Source organism: Mus caroli, unplaced genomic scaffold (genome assembly GCF_978045245.1).
Source record: "Mus caroli unplaced genomic scaffold, Mus_caroli_1 scaffold_3, whole genome shotgun sequence".
NCBI lineage: Eukaryota > Metazoa > Chordata > Mammalia > Rodentia > Muridae > Mus > Mus caroli.
The window spans coordinates 64,401,608-64,422,318 of record NW_028227258.1 but is presented as its reverse complement, the minus strand read 5'-3'; the positions used below and the strand labels follow the sequence as shown (position 1 = coordinate 64,422,318).

Genomic DNA, 20,711 nt, shown 5'->3' with positions numbered 1-20,711 from the left:
TTTTAATGATGTTTTACATTTTATTACTGGAAGAATGTCTTTATAATAATATTATTGAGATTCCCAAGGATTTTGAAGAATTAGGTGAGAACTTTTTATACATATTGCTTCTAATACAAGTAGGGGCAGGAAGCACATTTCTTGTTGCCTTGCCTGCACAGTATTACAGTGTAGTTGGAAAGCAAGTTTAAACACATAAAGTGGATGGGGAGACACAGATACAGAAATGTACCAACCGTTCTGTGTTCTGATTATTATGTGACAGGAGGAATTTCTTTTCTGGTCCAGTCTATTTGGAGTTCTGTAGGCTTCTTGTATGCATGGGCATTTCTTTCTTTTGGTTAGGGAAGTTTTCTTCCATAATTTTGTTGAAGATATTTACTGACCCTTTTAGTTGGGAATCTTCACTCTCTTCTATACCTATTATCCTTAGTTTTGGTCTTCTCATTGTATCCTGAATTTCCTGGATATTTTGGGTTAGGAGCTTTTTGCTTTTTGCGTTTTCTTTGACTTCTGTGTCAATGTTTTCTATGATATCTTCTGCACCTGAGATTCTCTCTTCCATCTCTTGTATTCTGTTGGCAATGCTTGCATCTATGACTCCTGGTCTCTTTCCTAGGTTTTCTAACTCCAGGATTGTCTTCCTTTGTGATTTCTTTATTGTTTCTATTTTTAGGTCTTGGATGGTTTTATTTCCTTCGCCTGTTTGATTGTGTTTTCCTGTAATTCCTGTTTGATTGTGTTTTCCTGTAGTTCTTTAAGGGATTTTTGTGTTTCCTCTTTACGGGCTTCTAGCTGTTTACCTGTGTTCTCCTGTATTTCTTTAAGGGAGTTATTTATGTCCTTCTTAAAGTCCTCTATCACTATCATGAGAAATGATCTTAGATCCGAATCTTGCTTTTCCCGTGTGATGGTGTATCCAGGAGTTACTGTGGTGGGAGAACTGGGTTCTGATGATGCCAAGTAACCTTAGTTTCTGTTGCTTGTGTTCTTACGCTTGACTCCTGCCATCTGATTATCTCTAGTGCTATGTGCCCTCGCTATATCTGACTGGAACCTGTCCTTCCTGTGATCCTGGTTGTGTCAGAGCTCCTCAGAGTCCAGCTGTCTATTTGATCCTGTGATTCTGGGATCCTGTGATTCTGAGATCCTGGGTGTATCAGAGCTCCTGGGAGTCAAGCTGCCTCTGGGACCCTGAGATCATGGTGTGATCAAGCTCCTGGGATCCTGGGACCCTGAGATCCTGTGGACCTTAGCATGTTAGAGCATTTGGGAGTGGAGCTTCCTCTGGGTATTATGGGACGGGTTGTGGAATTAGCACCCAAGGTCTGCTCAGGGCACCAGCTCAGACCAGAAGGAACCTGTGCCACTGGTGGGGCAGAGTTCCAGGGTGCCTGGGTCCTGCTGGTCCCAGTTACTCCCGGTGTTGAGGCAGATGTTGTGTCCTCCTCACCTCTAATCCTATGATCCTGGGAGTGTTAGAGCGCCTGGGAGTAAATCTCCCTTTGGGTGTTGTGGGACTGGCTGCAGAGGTTGTGCCCAGGGTCTGCTCAGGGCACCAGACCAAACTGGAAGGGTACTTTCTATGTTCTAATTGGTTATTTTACCATAGGCTTATGTTTGATTTTTCTGTGCTTTTTTTTTTTTTTTTTCTAGTTGGTTATTTATTTACATTTCAAATGTTGTCCCCCTTCCCGGTTTCCCCTCTGCAAACCCCCATCCCATCCTCCATCCCCCTGCTTCTATGAGGGTGCTTCCCCACCCAGCCACCCACTCCTGTTTCACCACCCTAGCATCCCCCTACACTGGGGCATCAAGCCTCCACAGGACCAAAGGTTTCCCCTTCCAGTGATGCTAGATAAGGCAGTCCTCTACTACATATGCAGATGGAGCTGTGGGTCCCTCCATGTATACTCTTTGGTTGGTGGTTTAGTCCCTGGGAGCTCTGAGGGGTCTGTTGGTTGATATTGTTGTTCTTCCTATGGGATTGCAAACCCCTTCAGCTCCTTCAGTCCTTCCCCTAACTCCCCCATTGGGGTTCCCGTGCTCAGTCTGATGGCTGCGAGCATAGGCATCTGTATTGGTCAGGGTCTGGCAGAACCTCTAAGAAGACAGCTATACCAGGCTCCTGTCAGCAAGTGCTTGTTGGCATCAACAATAGTGTCTGCAGATGGGATGGACCCCTAGGTGGGGCAGTCTCTGGATGGCCTTTCCTTCAGTCTCTGCTCCACTCTTTGTCCCTGCATTCCCTTTGAGACAGGAGCAATTCTGAGTTAATCTTTTTGAGATGGGTGGGTGGCCTAATCCCTCAACCAGGGACTGTTCTTAACCGCTGATATGGTCTCTACATATTCTATCTCCCTTTGTTGGGTATTTCAGCTAATGTCATGCCCATTGGGTCCTGGGAACCTCTTGCATCTGTGTTTTTCTTTACTGAGTTGCTTAGATAATGTGAAACTATTTTGTATAACTAGCTGAATTTTAATTTTTTCTTTATTTTTATTTCATGTACATTGATGTTTTGCCTGTCAGTATGTCTGGGTGTGGGTGTTGGATCTCCTGGAACAAGAGTTACAGAAAATTGTGAGCTGCCATGTGTGGGCTGGGAAATGAACCAGGGTCCTTTGGAAAAACAGCCAGTGCTCTTAACTGCTGAGCCATCTCTTGGCTGCCCTAAATGGATATATTAGAAAAAAAGCTTTCCAAGAAAGTTTCCAAAATACTTAATATTTATTTATCTTTCAAGAGAGGGTGGAGTGGGGAGGGTAGTTGGGAAAGAAGACAGGAAAAGGCTTAGCAGTTACAGAGCAACAATACTTGAGTAACATGTGAGAGGTAGTAGAGGGTGAATCTAAGATGTCTACAAGCTGACTCTTGAGAGCAGATGTCACCAGGTGTTAGGGACTTTCAAGTAATCAATGCATCCCTGGGTAACTGAGCTCATTGCTTCAGGTTCTTATTAGCAACCTCAGAATAGCAATGGCCTCTCACTCTGCCAATGTCTATCAACACTGGTTAAATAAAATTGGCTATAGCCTATTACTGGAGAGGTTAGAGGTATGTGGGGTTGGAATAACCTGATTGGAGGAGGAGACCAGGAGAAGGAGGAGGAAGAAGGAGGGGAGAGAGGTAGCTATCATAAGGGGAGATGGATGATGAACACATGGCCAGGAAAAACAGCAAGTAACTAGGGAACACCATTGGGGAGGTAGCCAGGCCTGCCGTTAGAAGAGTAGAATAGGGGTTACCCCCACAGTAATTGTTAAAGCCAAATAAAATGACCATAGTGTGAGTCTCATTTGTTTGTAAGCTAGTTGGGGATAAGCTTAAATTGATTGTCCTACAGGCAAGAATGCCTTTGAAACTAGAGATGGAAAGCTCAGGGTAAGTCTCCAAGATTACGCATGCGCTCACACACACATGCATGCACACTGAACCACAGAGAGGTGGAGTGGGGAGAGGGCAAGGGAGTGAGAGGGAGTCAGAGTCAAAGACACAGTGTGAGTGAATTGATTATAGCTGCTACCTCAGATTTTCTAAAAGTAAGATAAAAGAGCTTCCAGGTATGCACAAGAGGACAGGGTACTCTGAGAAGTTTATTTGTTCTGTCACATAAGATGCATTATAGTTTATAATATAAAATCATGGTGTATAAACAAAGGTGCTAAAGTATTATGAGTGTCTCCATTTGCTGGGCCGTGGTGGCCACTCTCTTAAGTGCAGCACTAGGGAGGCAGAGGCAAGTGGATCTCAGAGAAAAGACAAACAAACAAAAAAACCCAAAAGAGTATTTTGTATCCGTATTATTTTCAGATTCCTTCCTGATATACTGTGACTTAAGTACTAAAAGATAGAACAACATTAAGTAGGCTTTCTTTTTCTTTTCTTTTCTTTCCTTTTCTTTTCTTTTTCCTTCCTTCCTTCCTTCCTTCCTTCCTTCCTTCCTTCCTTCCTTCCTTCCTTCCTTCTTCTTTCTTAAAAAACAGGTCTTACTTTGTAGCTCTTGTTGGCCTGCAACTATGTATATAGACTAGGTTAGCTTTGAACTCACAGAGATCTCCCTACTTCTGCCACTGCTCCTGAGTGGTGGGGTTAAAGGCCTAAGAAGGTTTTATAAAGATTAAAAATCTCCCATAGTCTCATTATTTTATTCTTTTTTATAAAGATTTATTACACACACACACACACACACACACGAGTACACTCCAGAAGAGGGGATCAGAGCCCATTACAGATGGTTGTGAACCACCATGTGGTTGCTGGGAATTGAACTTAGGACCTCTGGAAGAGCAGTCAGTGCTCTTAACCTCTGAGCCATCTCTCCAGCCCTTCATTATTTTATTTTTGCTTAAAATTTTCTTTGGCATAGTACTTAACCATTTTTCTTGTGTATGCTTAATAACTTTTCAGTTCCAATCATTGAATTTATTCTCTTACAATTTTGCTTTTTAAAGTTTACTTAGGATTTTGCTGTCTTTGTGTTCCTAGTCATATATTTTATGTGAATGACTATTTGTTAATCTATATTTTATGATTGCATCTTTTTTTATGCTTACACTATTTTTATTAAACTATTATTCTCTGTTGGATATGTCTAGTTGTATGATGGTTGGTCATGGAATTATATATACTTATTTCTTGCCCTCCTGAGTCTAGAACATACTAAGAAATAAAGCATAGCAACCAGACAGAAGGAGAGACACTTAGCTAAGTGGTTAGAAGCACTGATTGCTTTTCCAGGGGACCATGGCTGTGCGGGGAGGGTTACCAGTTCCAAGGGGATTTGGTGTCTTCTTCGGGACTCTTTGAGTAGTGCACACATTTGGTGCACCCATACACTTAAAAATAATTCTCAATTTTTTGAAAATTATTTTTCTTGAACCTAATTGGACAACTCAGTTGGACTGTGATCACATGGATGCCCTAAGTTTATATGTGAAGAACCATTTGACAGGCTGTAGAGTAGGCACACGGGCTCAGAACCACACTAAATTTCTTTCCTTCACTTATGCAGCTTCCTAATACAGTAATTCTATCTACTGGAGTAATGTAATTGGTAGCAGATACATCATTCCTGTAGTAGTGAAAAGGAGTGAGCAGAGAGGTTCGAGGTGGAGGTGAGAGGTCGGGTTCTTGTGTTTCACCTTTGTGGTTGATAGGTTCTGTGTACAGTCAGCACGCACTGGCGTGGTGTGAGGTAGATAGGGGAGGTCAGCACTGGTGGGACAGTGCTGCTTTTACTTTCATCAGCACCTTCCACAGGGCCAGTTCATGCTGCATCCATTTGTCATGCTGGGACTTGTGGGAGGCATCTTACCTTTTGCCTGCAGATAGCCCTGAGTTGATCAAGAAGAATATAAAGGTCCATTAGATTGAACTAAGTAAAATTGTTGATAACCATTGGCCATTTTAAGTGATTAAGCACTTGCTGCTCTTCTAGAGGACCCGGGCTTAGTTTCCAGCATCCACACTGGGTGGCTCACAACCACTTTTTAACTTTAGCTTTAGAGGGATCTGACTCCGCTGACCTCCATTTGCAGATACAATTGTGTGTACATACCCATCCTTAGATACACATGCATATAGAATTAAAAATAAATCTTCGATAAAAAAGTAAAATTAGCTGGGTGGTAGTGGCACACACCTTCAATCTCTCAGCACTCAGGAGGCAGAGGCAGGCAGATCTTTGAATATAAGGCCAGCCTAGTCTACAGAGTGAGACCTAGGACAGCCAGGGCTACACAGTGAAACACTAACTTGAAAAACAAAAACAAAGAAACAAACAAGCAAACAAGTCTGCCATGATGGTAGCCAATCTTCAGATGATTTTGGGGGTGTCCTTTTCTTTTATTACCTTAATATTACAAACAGTTTAATTTTTATGTTCCTTTTATCTTGGCAGGGCTGGTCAAGACTCTCTTGTAGCTCTGGCTGCTTTGGAACTTGCCATGTAAAATGGCTGGCCTTGAATTCAGTGATCTTCCTGCTTCTGAGTGTAGTGCTGGGGGTGGGAGGGTATGGGTGTGAGTGGCCATGCCCTGTGTTCCAGGAGCCCAGGGCTCTAGTTTTACTTTCTTTCACCATCCATTGTTCTTTTCTTATTGTAAAATATATTTAAAAACAAAATTCTGTCTTTGTCTCTCTCTCTCACTCTCTTTGTGTGTGTTTGACAGGATCTAGCTTTATAGTTATGGTTGGCCTAAAACTAACTATGTGGACCAGGCTGGCCTGAAACTCACAGAGATCTTTCCCCTTCTGCTTTTAAAGTGCTGGGATTAAAGGTGTGCACCACCATGCCTGGCTTTTTAAATATAAGTTATTTTCTGGAGCTAGAACTTTTAAAGCACAAGTCTTTTAAATTATACTTTTAGCTTTTTTTTTTTAAAGTATTTATTTATTTATTTATTGGTTTTTTGAGACAGAGTTTCTCTGTATAGCCCTGGCTGTCCTGGAACTCACTTTGTAGACCAGGCTGGCCTCTAACTCAGAAATCTGTCTGCCTCTGCCTCCCAAGTGCTGGGATTAAAGGTGTGAGCCACCACGCCCGGCTACTTTTAGCTTTTTAACTGATTTTATTCAACCTTCCTCCTAACCATTGCTAAGTAGAAGTTATTTCTGTGACAAATGGATCTCCTTGCTTCTTTACATTTGCTAATAAAAACTTGATGAAGATGTGGCTTTAGTTTCAAGTATCTAAAACCTGGCTGAAAGTAAGCTCTTTCTTAGTTACTTTTCCTGTTGTGATAAAACACCCTGACAAAACAATCTAAGGGAGAAAGGGTGATTTTGACTTCACAGTCCACCGTGTGGGGAAGTCTGGAGCAGGCATTTGAGGCAACTGGCTATGATATACACATGTACGTGGGTGGTGCCGCTCAGTTTAGTTTCTCTTTTCTCTTCAGCCTAGGACCTCAGCCTATGAAATGGTGCCACCCACCTCTACTAACCTAGTGTATATAATGCCTCATAGGGATGCTCAAAGGCTCGTGTCCTGAATAATTCTAGATTCTATCAGGTAAGCAGTCACTGTAACCATCACAGAACAGCTACTCTGACTGTATTTACCTTTCAGTGTCATCTACAGCCATTATAAAGACATAGTAATCACATCATTTACTTCAGAAGCTGGGATTTGTGATGGTGTAAATGAGAATGACACCATGGGTTCACATATTTGAAAGCTTGGTCTGCAGTTGGTAGAACTGTCTGGAAAAGATTAGGAGATGTGGCCTTTTTGGAGGAGTTGTGTCACCGGCTTTGAGATGTGAAAAGCTTCACACTGTTCCCAGTTAGCTCTCTCTGTCTTGTTCTTGTGCATCAGTTGTAAGCTGTCAGCTGCTGCTCTAGTGCCATGACTACCTACTTGTTGCCATACTCCCTGGCATGATGGGTAAATACTCTAATCCTTTGAAACCATGAACCCCACATTAAATGCTTTCTTTTATAAGTTGCCTTAATCATGGTATAAAGCTACAGCTTGGTACTACAAAGTGTTATATTGCTGTAACAGGCCTGGCCATGCTGTTGTTTGGAGAAATGTGAAAAACTTTGTGATTTTGAATTAGAAAAGTTGTTGAATGCTGTAAGCCTATAAGTGGATGTCAGTAGGCCATCCTAGTAGGAGTTAGGAAGACAGTAAGTAGTGCTGAGGCCATGTGGGCTATGAAGGCCCTGCTCAAGAGGTCTCATAGACGAACATTAGCTAGAGACCATGGGCTAGAGACCATTTTTGTGATAATTTGGCAAAGAATGTTGCTACATTTGCCTTTATCTGAATAATTTGCCTGAAACTAAATTGAAGAGTTTTGTTCTAATTTCATTAGTAGATTTCAAGATGGCCTAATATTGATATGTGTGACTATTAGTGATCAATCACTCTTATGCAGATTTACAATGAAAATGAAAAAGCAGAGCAAAAAAAAGTATAAAATGTACTCTTTGAGGAACAAGAAAGAACCAGGAAATTTAATGTTGGGGCCTTGATTTCTGCTGAAAGAGATAAAGGAGAAATGGAAAAAAAGGGAGTGGTGGCCCAGAGCAAGACTTCCACGTAGCTAAGCCTGCAATCTGTGAAAAGAAAAGGCCTAAGGAATTATCTGATCATAAAGAGTGACAACAAAGGAAAGCTTATATGAATGTAATTCCAGGAGGGGGCCAGGCTGCATCCCAAGCAGGCAGCAGAACTTGGCAGCATAGGAGTTCTTGGCTTTAGAGCCATGAAAGATACAGGAGTACAGGGACTATGGAATCGTCCTCCATGGTTAAGGAAAGATGCTGAGGTCAGGCATGTGGAAGATCAGAAAGGCCATTACATGACGCTGTGAAAGTGAAATCTGGATTGTGTTGGAGACCCTAGGGTGTTGGAGATGCCAGAGATGTCAGAGATGTGGCATATTTGCCAAGAAGAGCTGCAGACAGCTCTCGAGGGAGAAGCAGCATGTTGTAGTCAGCAAAGCTGGAAGGACGAGGCATTTAAGTAAACCCTTCCTCATCAGACTTGGACTTACAGGATTTGGGGGTTTCCCTTCTGTATTTCGGTTTTGTTCTGGTCCAGTATTTCCTCTCCTTGCTTCCTTTCTTCCCTCTTGGAATGATAATGTGTATTGTGCATTGGAAGTGTGTGATTTGCTCTCGCTTTTGCTATTACAGGGGATTACAACTAGAGATTACCTTGAGTCTCAGAAGAGACTTTAGACTTTTAAACAGTCATGAGACTGACAGACTGTGGAGCTTTTTGAAGATGGATTCAGTGCATTTTGTATTATGGTATGGCTATAAGCCTGTAGGGGCCAGGGAGTGAGATGTGGTGGTTTGAATGAGAATGGCCTCTATAGGCTCAGATTTCCCGAAGAGGTGGAACTGTGTGAGAAAAATTAGGGGTTGTGTGTGCTTTGAGGTTTAAAAAGCCCACACCATTCCTAGTTAAGTCTTTTTCTCTTTCTGCCTTGTGCTTGTGGACCAGATGTAAGCTCTCAGGTTCTGCTCCAAGACCATTCCTGCCTGGTACTATATATCCTGCCATGGTGGTCAAGGACTGTAACCCTCTGGAACCATGGACCTCCAAATTAACTGCTTTCTTTTATAAGTTGCCTTGGTCATAGTATTTTGTCATAGCCATAGAAAAGTAACTAAGACAGACATTTGGAATGTGAAAGGATGCACATGTGTGTGTGTGTGTGTGTGTGTGTGTGTGCGCGCGCGCGCGCACGTGTGCATGGTGTATAAATACATTTGATGGAAAATTGGTTTTACTATGTTAAGGGACTTTGTGAATAATTGTGTTTAAGTACTTTTCAAAAATAAAAAGGCTCCCAGCACTTGGGAGGCAGAGGCAGGCAGATTTCTGAGTTCAAGGCCAGCCTGGTCTACAGAGTGAGTTCCAGGACAGCCAGGGCTACACACAGAGAAACCCTGTCTTGAAAAAAAGAAAAAAGAAATAGAGATATTGAAAGGAAAGTATCTCTTTTTAAATATAGATGTAAAAAAAAGTAGATAAAACTTTGACAAGAAATATATAGAACCAAGCAATATATAAAATGGGAAGTAAATCAAGATTAAGTAGAATTTACCCCAAGAATGTAAGGTTGGTTCAACAATCAAAAATAAGTTAATATAATTCCCTGTATTAATACTCTAAAAAAAGATTATCCTATTTCAAAACTTGCAACAAAAGTGCTCTACGAAATCTAACATCAATTCTTGATTGCCCCTGCCCCCAGTCTGGCATTAAAAGTATGAACCACCATGCTAGGCTTTTTTACAAGAGTTCTGGAGGTTGAGTTCATATCCTCACATCTTTGTCTTATTTGGTGTTATCTCTTTCTTTGATGACAGTCATTCTAACTGGGGTGAAATGGAGTCTCAGTGGTTTTGATTTGTAGTTCTCTAAATGCTGAAAAATTTTAATGTACTTTTTAGATTTACTTATTTTATTATTTAAGTGTGTGGATGGTTTGCCTGCGTGTAGGTATGTGTACCATTGTGCGTGCTTGTTGCCTGTGGAGGTCAGAAGAGGGCATTAAATACCCTGGGACTGGATTTACAGATGGTTACGAGCCACCAGGTCTGCAAGAACAAGTGCTTTTACCTATCAAACCGTCTCTAAAGTCCCCTAATGCTTTTGACATCTTTGTCAAATATTATTTGGTGGTAGCTGTGCCAGCCCCAGTGATCCTCCTTCCTGTCTCAGCCCCAGCAATACTGGGCTTATAGATGCATGTGGTCATTCAGGATTTTATGCAGGTGCTGTTCTCCACCAGTTTCTGATACAGGGTCTAGTGTTGAATTAAAAGCTTGCCAGATTCTGCCTGACTAGCTAGTTCACAGACCCCAGGGATCCTCCTCTCTTTGCTATTCCAGTGCCTGGGTTACAAGCATAAGTCACTGTAGCTTTTCACATGGGTTCTAGGGATTGAATACAGGAAGGAATACTGGCTTTGACATCTCTTTAGTACTTTACTGAACATTTTAAACTAAGATATTTTTTTTTATATTCACTTTACATAAATAAATGTACATTCTTATGCATTTGTGTGTGTGTTTTCATGTGAGCATGCAGTGGAAGTCAGAGGACAACTTACAGGAGTTGGTTCTCTCCTGCTGTCATGTAGGTCGTGAGAATTAACCTCAGGTCATTAGCTTGGCGGCAAGCTCATTTACACACTGAGCCACCTTGCTGGCCCCAGTACTGATTTTTGAATGCTAGTTTTGGATACTGCTACTTTGCAAAAATGTTTATTAGTTCAAAGAGTGTTCTGATGGAACTTTTACGTGTAGGATTGTGTTATCTACAATTAGGATTAGTTTTGCCTGCTCATTCTCTGTTTACATCCATTTACTTCTTTCATTACTGCTCTTGCTAAGAAGTAAGCACTATATTGAATAAGAGCAGAGACTGGACATCCTGGTTTAAGTTTCTTCCTTAGCTAGTCTAATATTGGACTTAGTTTTGTCATATATATTCTTTAGTATGTTGAGGTTTCTTCTAATACCCTCAAAGCTTTTTATCATGCAGGAATACTGTAGTTTTAAAAGATTTTTTTTCTGTATCTATCAAGGTAACCACGTGATTTCTGTCCTTAAGGCTCTTTACATGCTTCACTACATTTACTGGTTTGTACATGTTGGACTATCATAGCATCGTGTAATGAAGCCAGTTTGGTCATGGTGTGTGAGCTGCTGCTGCTGTCACTGCTGCTGCTGTCATTGCTGCTGCAGATGCTCCTCCTCCACCACCTCTTCCTCTTCCTCCTCCTTTTTCCTTCTTCTTCCCTTTCTTCCTCTTCTCCTCTTCCTCCTTCATCTCTTCCTCCTCCTCCTCTTCCTTGTTTTCGGAGACAGTATTTCTCTGTGTAGTCCTGGCTGTCCTGGATTTCACTCTGTAAATCAGGCTGGCCTCCAACTCAAAGATCTTTCTGCTTCTGCCTCTGAGTGCTTGGATTAAAGGCGTGTGCCACTACAGCTAGTGGAGTATGAGCTTCTTAATGTGCACTTGAATTTTATTCCTACAAATTTTATATCTGTGTTCACCAGGGAAATTAATCTCTAGATTTTTTTCTTGTAATGTATTTATCTTGTTTTGGTAACAGAGTAATAGTAGCTTTATAGGATAAATTTGATAATGTTCCCTTTTTATTTTATAGATTTTTTTAAAAATACATTTTTCTTTTATGCATATGGATATTTTGTCTGCATGTACACCTGCACACCAGAAGAGGGCATTGGATCCAATGTGACTACAACTATAGACAGTTGTGAGCTGCCATGTGGGTGCTGGGAATTGAACTCAGGACCTTTAGAAGAGCAGCCAGTAGTATTCTTAACCACTGAGCCATCTCTCCAGCCCTATTTTGTTGAATTTTTGAGAACTTCTAGTTCTTCGAAGTTCTGGTATGATTGAATGAGTTTGTCTGGTCCTGGCCTCTTCATTGGAGACAGCTTATTACTGTTTCAGTAGCATGTTATAGGAAAGGTTACGTCTTTTCTGTTTCTCTTCTTTTTCATTTTTACACAGGAATTCACTTCGTAGTTCAGATTGGCCCAAACTCTGGAAATCCCCTTGCTTCAGCTTCCGAAAGACTGAGATTACAGGCATGAGCCTTGACACACCTGGGCTTTCATAGCCTCTTGGTTTAATTTTCATCCATATGAATCTAGAAATCTCTTTTAGATTTTGCAGTTTTTTGGAATGTAAGTTTTTCTTCAAGTATTTCACTGTGAACCCCAGGGTTTTATTGGAATTTGTTGAAGTATCCCCATTTTGAATCTAATAATATTGGTGTGTTCTCTCTTGATGAATTTAGATAAGGGTTTGTCAGTCTTACTTATCTCTCAACTATGTTTTCTTGGTCCTTTGTGTTGTCTTAGTGTCTGCGTTATCACCTTTATTACCTTTATTATTTTCTTCTACTGATTTTGAATTTGTCTTACTCTTTTTTTTTTTCTAAGACCTTGAGGTACATCATCAAGTCATTTATTTGAGTCCTGTTTTGAATATAACCACTCCCACCTATCTATGTTCCTCTTAGATCTGCTTCACAGTTTACAAGGTTTTGGTAAATTTCATTTTCATTTGCTTGTAGGACCCTTTTATGTTCGATGATCTTTCAGTGGGACTTGATCAGTCAAGAGTGAGTGTCAGTTTCTTATCATTTCTATAGAATGTGTAGTTTTTCTTGCCATTTATTTCTACCTGTTCTATTATCATCTGACAAAATATAAAAATTCATTTATTTTATATTTGTTAAGAATTTGTTTTTTTTTACAGTCTGTACTGGCTATTTTTGTGTCAACTTGACACAGCTGGAGTTATCACAGAGAAAGGAGCTTCAGTTGAGGAAATGCCTCCATGAGATCCAACTGTAAGGCATTTTCTCAATTAGTGATCAAGGGGGAAAGGCCCCTTGTGGGTGGGTCCATCCCTGGGCTGGTAGTCTTGGGTTCTATAAGAGAGTAGGCTGAGCAAGCCAGAGGAGGCAAGCCAGTAAAGAACATCCCTCCATGGCCTCTGTATCAGCTCCTGCTCCCTGACCTGTCTGAGTTCCAGTCCTGACTTCTCTGGTGATGAACAGCAGCATGAAGTGTAAGCCAAATAAACCCTTTCCTCCCCAACTTGCTTCTTGGTCATGATGTTTGTGCAGGAATAGAAACCCTGACTAAGACACAGTCTAAGATACGATTTGCTTTGGAGGAGTCCATGGCCACTGAAAAGGGTGTTTGCTCTGCAGCTATAGACAGACTGTTCTGTGGCTACTGAGAAGGATGTGTGTTCTGCAGCTGTTGACAGACTTCCTTAGCGATTTGATGAGCACGTTTGATCTGTACTACAGTTTAACCTTGAAGTTTCTGTGTTGAATTTGTTTAGATGATCTATTTGTTGATGAGAGTAGATTATGAAGTTGCTAGGATTGTATATGGACCTATGTTTCTTTATGTCTAGTGATATTTTCAAATTAAAAGGAATTCACATACAGTGTAATTCACTCTTTTAAAGTATGTAATTCACCAGTGTAGCATGTTCACATCATTGTATAGCCATTACCACTAATTCCAGAGCACCCACACATATTGCACTCAAGCATACATAGTCTCTCTCTGTGTGTCTCTATCTCTGTCAGACATAGACACACTCTCTCTTTGTATGTGTGTGAGTGTGATGTGTGTATGTGTTGTTCTTTTGGCAGTGTCCTCATTTCTTTTGAGACAGGGTCTCTACTGGCCTGAAATTTACCAAAAAGGCGAGGCTGGCTGGCCACGAAGCTCCAGGGATTTGCCTATCTCTATTTCCCCAGTGCTAGCATAATTTCACACTTAGGTTTTTTTCTTTTTAATGTGGGTTTGTGAGATTGAACTTAGGTCCAGTGCTTGCAAAACACTTCATATAAGTAAACATCGGGAACTCTTTCTCTACTCCCCAGAACTCTTCTATTAGCCCCCAGTCTTTTAACTATTTATACTTCTTATTTCTCCAGTTTCCCCACACAAATCAACCACCAATCCACTTTCTGTCTCTATGTAGGACAGTAGCTATAAATGGTATGATATAAAATGTGACCTTTTCTAACTGAATTTTTTTCTACTTGGCGTAATGTTTTCAAGTTTCTCCATGTTGTAGCATGCATTACTACTTCCTTCATTGTGTGGCTGCATTCATTGTGCAGACATTCATTCTTTTCCTTTTGGTGTTGGGAATCAAACCCTCAGCTTCAGTATCCAGCAGGCAGGACGTCTGCTAGCTAAGGCCTAGCTCCATGTGACTTGCTGTGCCTCTCCATTAGCCCATAGACACTGGACATTTACACTGGGCTTTTAGGAGGAGTTCTGATAGTAATATGTTTGTACATGTTTCTTGGTGATGTGTTTATAGTTCTCTTACTTTTATAGAGATTCTTGTGTCATATAACTGTTTAGCTCTGAGGAACACCTTAGCATTTAAGCCTGTGGAGGGTGTGATTGCAGTTGTCTCAGAGCATGGTCTGTCAAGTGGAAGACATCATCTATCCTGTTGTTTATTTTTATTTATATTTTAAAAGGTTTGTTGATTTATATTTATGCATCTCCGTGTGAGTGCATGTGCATATGAATGTGCTGGTGTGTGCATGTATGGAGGCCGGAAGAGGCCCTTAGGTGTCACCCTTATCACACTCTGCCTCTTCTATCGAGTCAGAGTTTTCTTGGCTAGCTTGATGCTAGCAAGGCCTAGTAACCCTCCCGTCTCTGCCCTCCTGCTGGAGACAAGTGCTTGCTGGAGCATTCAGCTTATTACATGGGTGCTGGCATTCAGGCCCCAGTCCTCACTGTGGAACGTGTGCTTAGCTGCCCGAGCTCTGTCTTGTTTATAATGACACTGGAAGCTTTGTCTTTTTACTTCTATTCAGAGTAACTTATTTTGTTGTTATTTTTCAAGACCAAATTTGTCAAACTATGTAATTCTTTCAAATGTTTTACTAAAACTCTGTAATCATTCAGTTTATATTTAAGTAAGTTGTGTCCTGAAGACCCAGTTCTGTTAATGAGTTCTTTTCCCTTATGCTTGTGTAGTCTACTGTGAGACAGATGACCTGGAGCTATTCTTATCCTTCGTGTTGGTTTGGATGAAGTTTTGAGATGTACTCTTTTATTCTGTGTGCTGTGGTTAGGGCTGCCATCTGGGGATGAAAGTAGGCTAGAAAAACACTGTTAGCATTAGTTGGTGCCACTTTGCATTTCCCAACAAGTAGCCAAGTTCCTGAAGCTGATGCTGAAGGTGCTCTGGCTTTTCCATTTTCTCAGCTGTGCTAACAGTTGACAGTAATCTAAAGCGTAGAGTTAATCGGGCTTCGGGCTGCTCTGTGAGCACAGCACTCACTGAGCCAGTGTGAGGACTAGGGTGTGTGTCCTCAGACCCCACGGAGGGGGAGGGGGAGGGGGAGGGGAGAGGCAGCACCTTCAGTGGTGCACTGCTGTAAGGTGCCCCTGCGCCTGGAAGTCTGTAAATAACATCATGTATGCCCTGTGAGCAACCGTGCTGAAACTCAGAGGAGCAACAAAAAAAATATACAATACAAAAGAAAATAATAACAAAAGAAAAAAACAAAGTGGAAGAGACATTAGCTAGAAGGGGGCTGGTTGGGAAAAGGAAGGGACCAGCAAGAGTGGAAGGGAGATAAAGTATAATGGGGAGTGTATGTGATAAAAGTCTTTATCTACATGTATAATTAATTTATGCTAATAAGCATTTTAAAATAACAAATAGAAAAACAAAGCCAGTGAATTATAAACAAAATATTTGGATAGCATTTACTTCTGGCGGTTATGAGAGGGATACATAGAGAATTTCAGTAGCTTTAGGGTGATAACAAAGAAATGGCTTATGGACTTATATCTTCTCTACATCTTATTCATGTGCTATTTTACATGTGTTGAATATATTATGATGATAATCTTAATATGTAAACTATCCATGACATATTGATACTGAAAAGAGTGCTGTGGTGGTATCCTGAGGCAATGCAAGCCTTTGTTGCGTATGATACTTACAGTTAGCTAACATGTGTAGTTTCTGTATTAGTTACTTTTGGATCTGTGTGACTACAGCACCTATCAGAGACAGCTTAAGGGGATAATGGTTTATTCTGGTTCACGGTTTCAGAGTGTTAGAGTTGGTTATGACAGGGAAGGCATGGTGGGACAGCTCAATTCCTGGTAGTAGGAGCACGTGGCAGAGACCGATCATTTAATCACAAATAGGAAGCACAGAAACAGCTGGTTCCACAGCTTCCCTCAGCAGCCCCCAGGGGGCTGGGTGGGACTCGAGAGCTTCTAACATTTCCGTGGTTGGGTGCTGCTTGGGTTTGGTGTCTGTATCTTTCTACTTGAAAGTAAAATTCTTTGGAAGCAGAAGAGTCTCTTTTTGAAAACAACTTGTTTTGGACTGGAGTGATGCTCAGCAGTTAGGAGCACGCAGTGCTCTTGCAGAGGATGGTGTGGGGTTCCCAGCACCTGTGTTCTGTGGCTTGTAACCTTAGCTCCAGGGAATCCTATGCCCTCTTCTGACGTCCTTGAACACTGCATTCATCTGTGTAGCCCTACTCACAGAGACACACACAGTTTAAAAAAACAATCTTTTAAAAAAGTTAATTTACCTTGCCTTTTCCCCTTTGCTTACTGATTCTCCCAAACCCAGTCCCTCTCCCTCCCATATTAACGATGAAAATGTGTACAACAGAGGCTCTCATCAGTCATAGCTGCACTGCTTTGGCATAGTTTTGACCCAGCCTGTCTTTGATGCCAGAGTCAAGTCAAGAGATGTATTTTATTTTATTTTTTTGTTTTGTTTTTTGTTTTAAGATTTATTTATTTATTTAATGTAAGTACACTTAAGCTGTCTTCAGACGCACCAGAAGAGGGCGTCAGATCTCATTAGGGGTGGTTGTGAGCCACCATGTGGTTGCTGGGATTTGAACTTCGGACCTTTGGAAAAGCAGTCGAGTGCTCTTACCCACTGAGCCATCTCACCAGCCCCAAGAGATGTATTTTAAAGACATCTATCTCTACTTCATAGTGATGAAGCGTTCTTTACAAGTGGAGAAATATATTTGTTTTGTTGGGAATTCAGATCCACTGTGACACAACATAATGTATAGCACTGATTTGAGTTGGTAGTTATGCTTGGGATGGATGGCCCTGCTAGCCTTTAGCCCATAGTGTATTTCTGGAGGGGAGACTGCAAAGGCATGTGGATATGGATATTAGGTAAGTGTTAAGGAAAGGAGCTAGGCATTTGCTCTCTTATTATGTAGAAAATTATTTTAAGTTTTTTAAATGTGTTTGTTTACAATCAGCCAGTGCAAGGGATTGAGCCTCTCACATTCTAGACTAATGTGCTTTTTTTTTTTCCTAGCTTTGGGACCATCTGGATCACACAATGTTTTTACAAGATTTTAGACCATTTCTAAGTAGCAATCCACTGGACCAAGATAATAGAGCCAATGAGAGAGGTCACCAAACTCACACTGACTTTTGGGGACCAAGTCGGCCTCCAAGGTTGCCAATGACAAGAAGATACAGGTCTCGCGGAAGTACTCGTCCTGACAGGTCGCCAGCTATTGAAGGGTGAGTTGTTTTGAGTTAAGGGCTGTTTAGATTGTTACTGGCACAATCCAATCTTTATAAAGTCCTCAGACTTTTGTGAAAAGACAGAAATATAAACAGGATGAAAATGAAGCTAAACTGAATGTCATACTCAAGAATTATCATTTAAGGATTGGTGATTAAATAGCCAGGCAGTGGTGGCTATTTAATCCTAGCACTTGGGAGGCAGAGGCAGGTGGATTTCTGAGTTCGAGGCCAGCCTGGTCTACAGAGTGAGTTCCAGGACAGCCAGGGCTACACAGAGAAACCCTGTCTCGAAAAAACCCAAAAAAAGACAAAAAAAAAAAAAAAAAAAGGATCGGTGATAAAATAGAGAGTGGTATATCTAATACACTTCGGTAGCATTTTTTATTAACATCTCAGAGGGGATTTGTCAAATTTTAGAAAAGGCTAAGTTTGATACTTCGTGCTCGTAAGCATTTGGCAGGCTGTGAAGAGCATGAGTTCAAGACCAACCTGGGCTAAATATTAAGACCATGCCTCAAAAAGAATGTGGTAGCATACACCTTTATTCCCAGCCCTGGAGAGGCAGAGGTACATGGCTTTTTGGAAAGCCACTCTGGTCTACAGAATGAATTCCAGGACTATACAGTGAGACCATGTCTCCAAAATAAAAAAGAAGATAAATAGATAAAAAGAAAAAAAAGGAAAAGAAAAAGAAATTTGAAAGATACCAAAAGGTAAACCAAGTATATCCCACAACATTGGGATCTGTCTTAGTTATGAATGAAAGCATGGAGTTGTGCATGTGGTTTCAGAGAGAGGGCTAAGAGTCCACTGTAGCAGGACAGCATGGCTGGAACTGAGAACTCAAATCTCCATCCATAGTAGGAGGTAGAGGGAAGGTACAGTGGGAATGTCTTGGGCTTTTGAAACCCCTAAACTTGCCCCTAGTGATACATTTCATCCAACGAGGGCACACCTCCTAATGCTTCTTCGCAAATAGTTCCAACAATTGGGGGCCATTCTCATTCAAACTACTGCAGAATGCAGAGATCTGATTTAAAGATTTAAATAGATGAGAACTTAATATGAAATCACATAATATGAAATCACTCTAGCATATCCTCTCCCATACCCTCCATCTTAAAACCATTTTTTTTTTTAAATAGGCTATTTGGAGCTACCAGGTAGCTCAGGCTGGTTTTGAATTCCAGATCCTCTTGCTGTAGGCTCCCTGCTGTAGGCTCCCAGTTGCTAGGTGCATGCCACCAAACCTGCTCTGCACTACATTTTTGTTAAAGGAAAAGGAATCTTTTTCTACTGCCCCTTACTGTGTGCTCAGAATATTTCCTGAGCACTGTGTCCTAATGTTTCCTGCCCACAGATGTGAGGCGAGCTAGGTGAGCATAGCGTTAACTTTGTATCCTTTATTGTGAGGTGGCAAGGAGGGTGCTGTGGAGGTTGGTTTATGACTAGCCAGCTGCGGTGCCTGCTGATCACTTAGACTAGAGTAAACACTGTGTTTGAACTGAGTTTGGTGGCACATGCCTGTAACCCCAGCATTTGGGAGAATCAGGAGTTCAGCTCTCTAGTGAGTTTGAGGCTAGTCCAGGCTCCACAAGCCTTTAGATGAAACAAACTAAACAACAATAAAAAGCATGTATCAGGTGAGTTGTACTGTATAGTCAATATTTTTTTCAATGTGTAGCAATCTTCTGAGGATTTTTATTGTATTTATTTTTATTGTAGGTTTGTAAGTTTAGATTTTGGCTCTGTTTTGTACATTTTGGTCATTTAAATTATTTCTTGATGAATTCTTTCCTTTATATAATCACTATTATATATCTTTAAATAGATCCACCTGTTTTCAATTTATTTCAATTTTAGATGTTGTATTGTGAAGTGAGACTGCATGTTTTTATGTGCCCAAACGTGGACCGTATAATCAGTAGCAGTTTTTTTCTTCTTCCTTTTCTTAGCAAGTGGAGACTATTTCTTGAACTATGTATGACCAGAAAATATCAGATTACTTGCTAAGGGTTCTTGATGTAGGGAATTGATGTGGAATCTACTTTTCACTATTGGGACTCTAACAGTCTGCTGTCAGGAATCTGGGATGATCTCCCAACACACACATGCTCTCTTATGAAGATCCAAGGAGAATACTAGTTTTTTACTTTGTAAAGACGTTATGCTTACAGATGCTGCAGCCACCCTCCAAGTTATGGATGGAGGGTGTGGCGGATGCTGAGGACGACAGGGGAGGATGAAGAGGGATGTGCTCTATTGACTTCGTCCCCAGCCTCTAGAATGGAATTAAACACATTTTCTATTGCTTATAATCTTTTCTTTTCTTTCTTTCTTTCTTTTTTTGCTTATAATCTTCCCACATTGTTCTGTTTAGACTAAAACACAAGGTTATTAATATCTTTCTTCCTATTAGACTTTTTAAAATCTTCTTGTCAGATTGCGCTTTCCATGGCCTACATCTTAAGATCCTGTTCACCTATTTCAATAGACAGTACTTTTCAAAAAGTAGTTGTTGAAGAATAGCCTTTGTGAGATTATCAGTGTGTTCTAACCAGGAGTTCCTCTGAAATATGCATTTCCTGTGGCTGTTCACTGACATAGAGCACTGCCTTAGTCAGGGTTTCTATTCCTGCACAAACATCATGACTAAGAAGCAAGTTGGGGAGGAAAGGGTTTATTCGGCTTACACTTCCACATTGCTGTTCATCACCAAAGGAAGTCAGGACTGGAACTCAAGCAGGTCAGGGAGCAGGAGCTGATGCAGAGGCCATGGAGGGATGTTCCTTACTGCTTGCTTCTCCTGGCTTACTCAGCCTGCTCTCTTATAGAACCAAGACTACCAGCCCAGAGATGGCACCACCCACAAGGGGCCTTTCCCCCTTGATCACTAATTGAGAAAATGCCTTACAGCTGGATCTCATGGAGGCATTTCCTCAAGTGAAGCTCCTTTCTTTGTGATAACTCCAGCTGTGTCAAGTTGACACAAAACTAGCCAGTACAAGCACTTTTGCTAACATAAAAGTAAACTCGCATTGTTCATTTATTCTACAATTATTTATTGAATGCTCAAAAAGTGTATACTTTGTCCTGTAATGGTAGGTGTTTAA

General features: G+C 41.1%; 1 protein-coding gene across 3 annotated transcripts in view; it reads left to right on the top strand.

Moving 5' to 3' along the window:
- Positions 1-20,711, top strand: part of Rnf115 (ring finger protein 115) — a 68,245-nt gene that overhangs the window by 34,445 nt on the left and 13,089 nt on the right. For 2 of the 3 annotated variants that reach the window (XM_021157721.3, XM_085835646.1), the window contains 2 exons: positions 12,582-12,629; positions 17,381-17,592. In XM_021157721.3, the coding sequence (XP_021013380.1) occupies positions 12,582-12,629; positions 17,381-17,592 (260 nt within the window). The remainder of the gene's footprint in view (positions 1-12,581; positions 12,630-17,380; positions 17,593-20,711) is intronic. The other variant, XM_021157723.2, reaches the window with a different exon arrangement.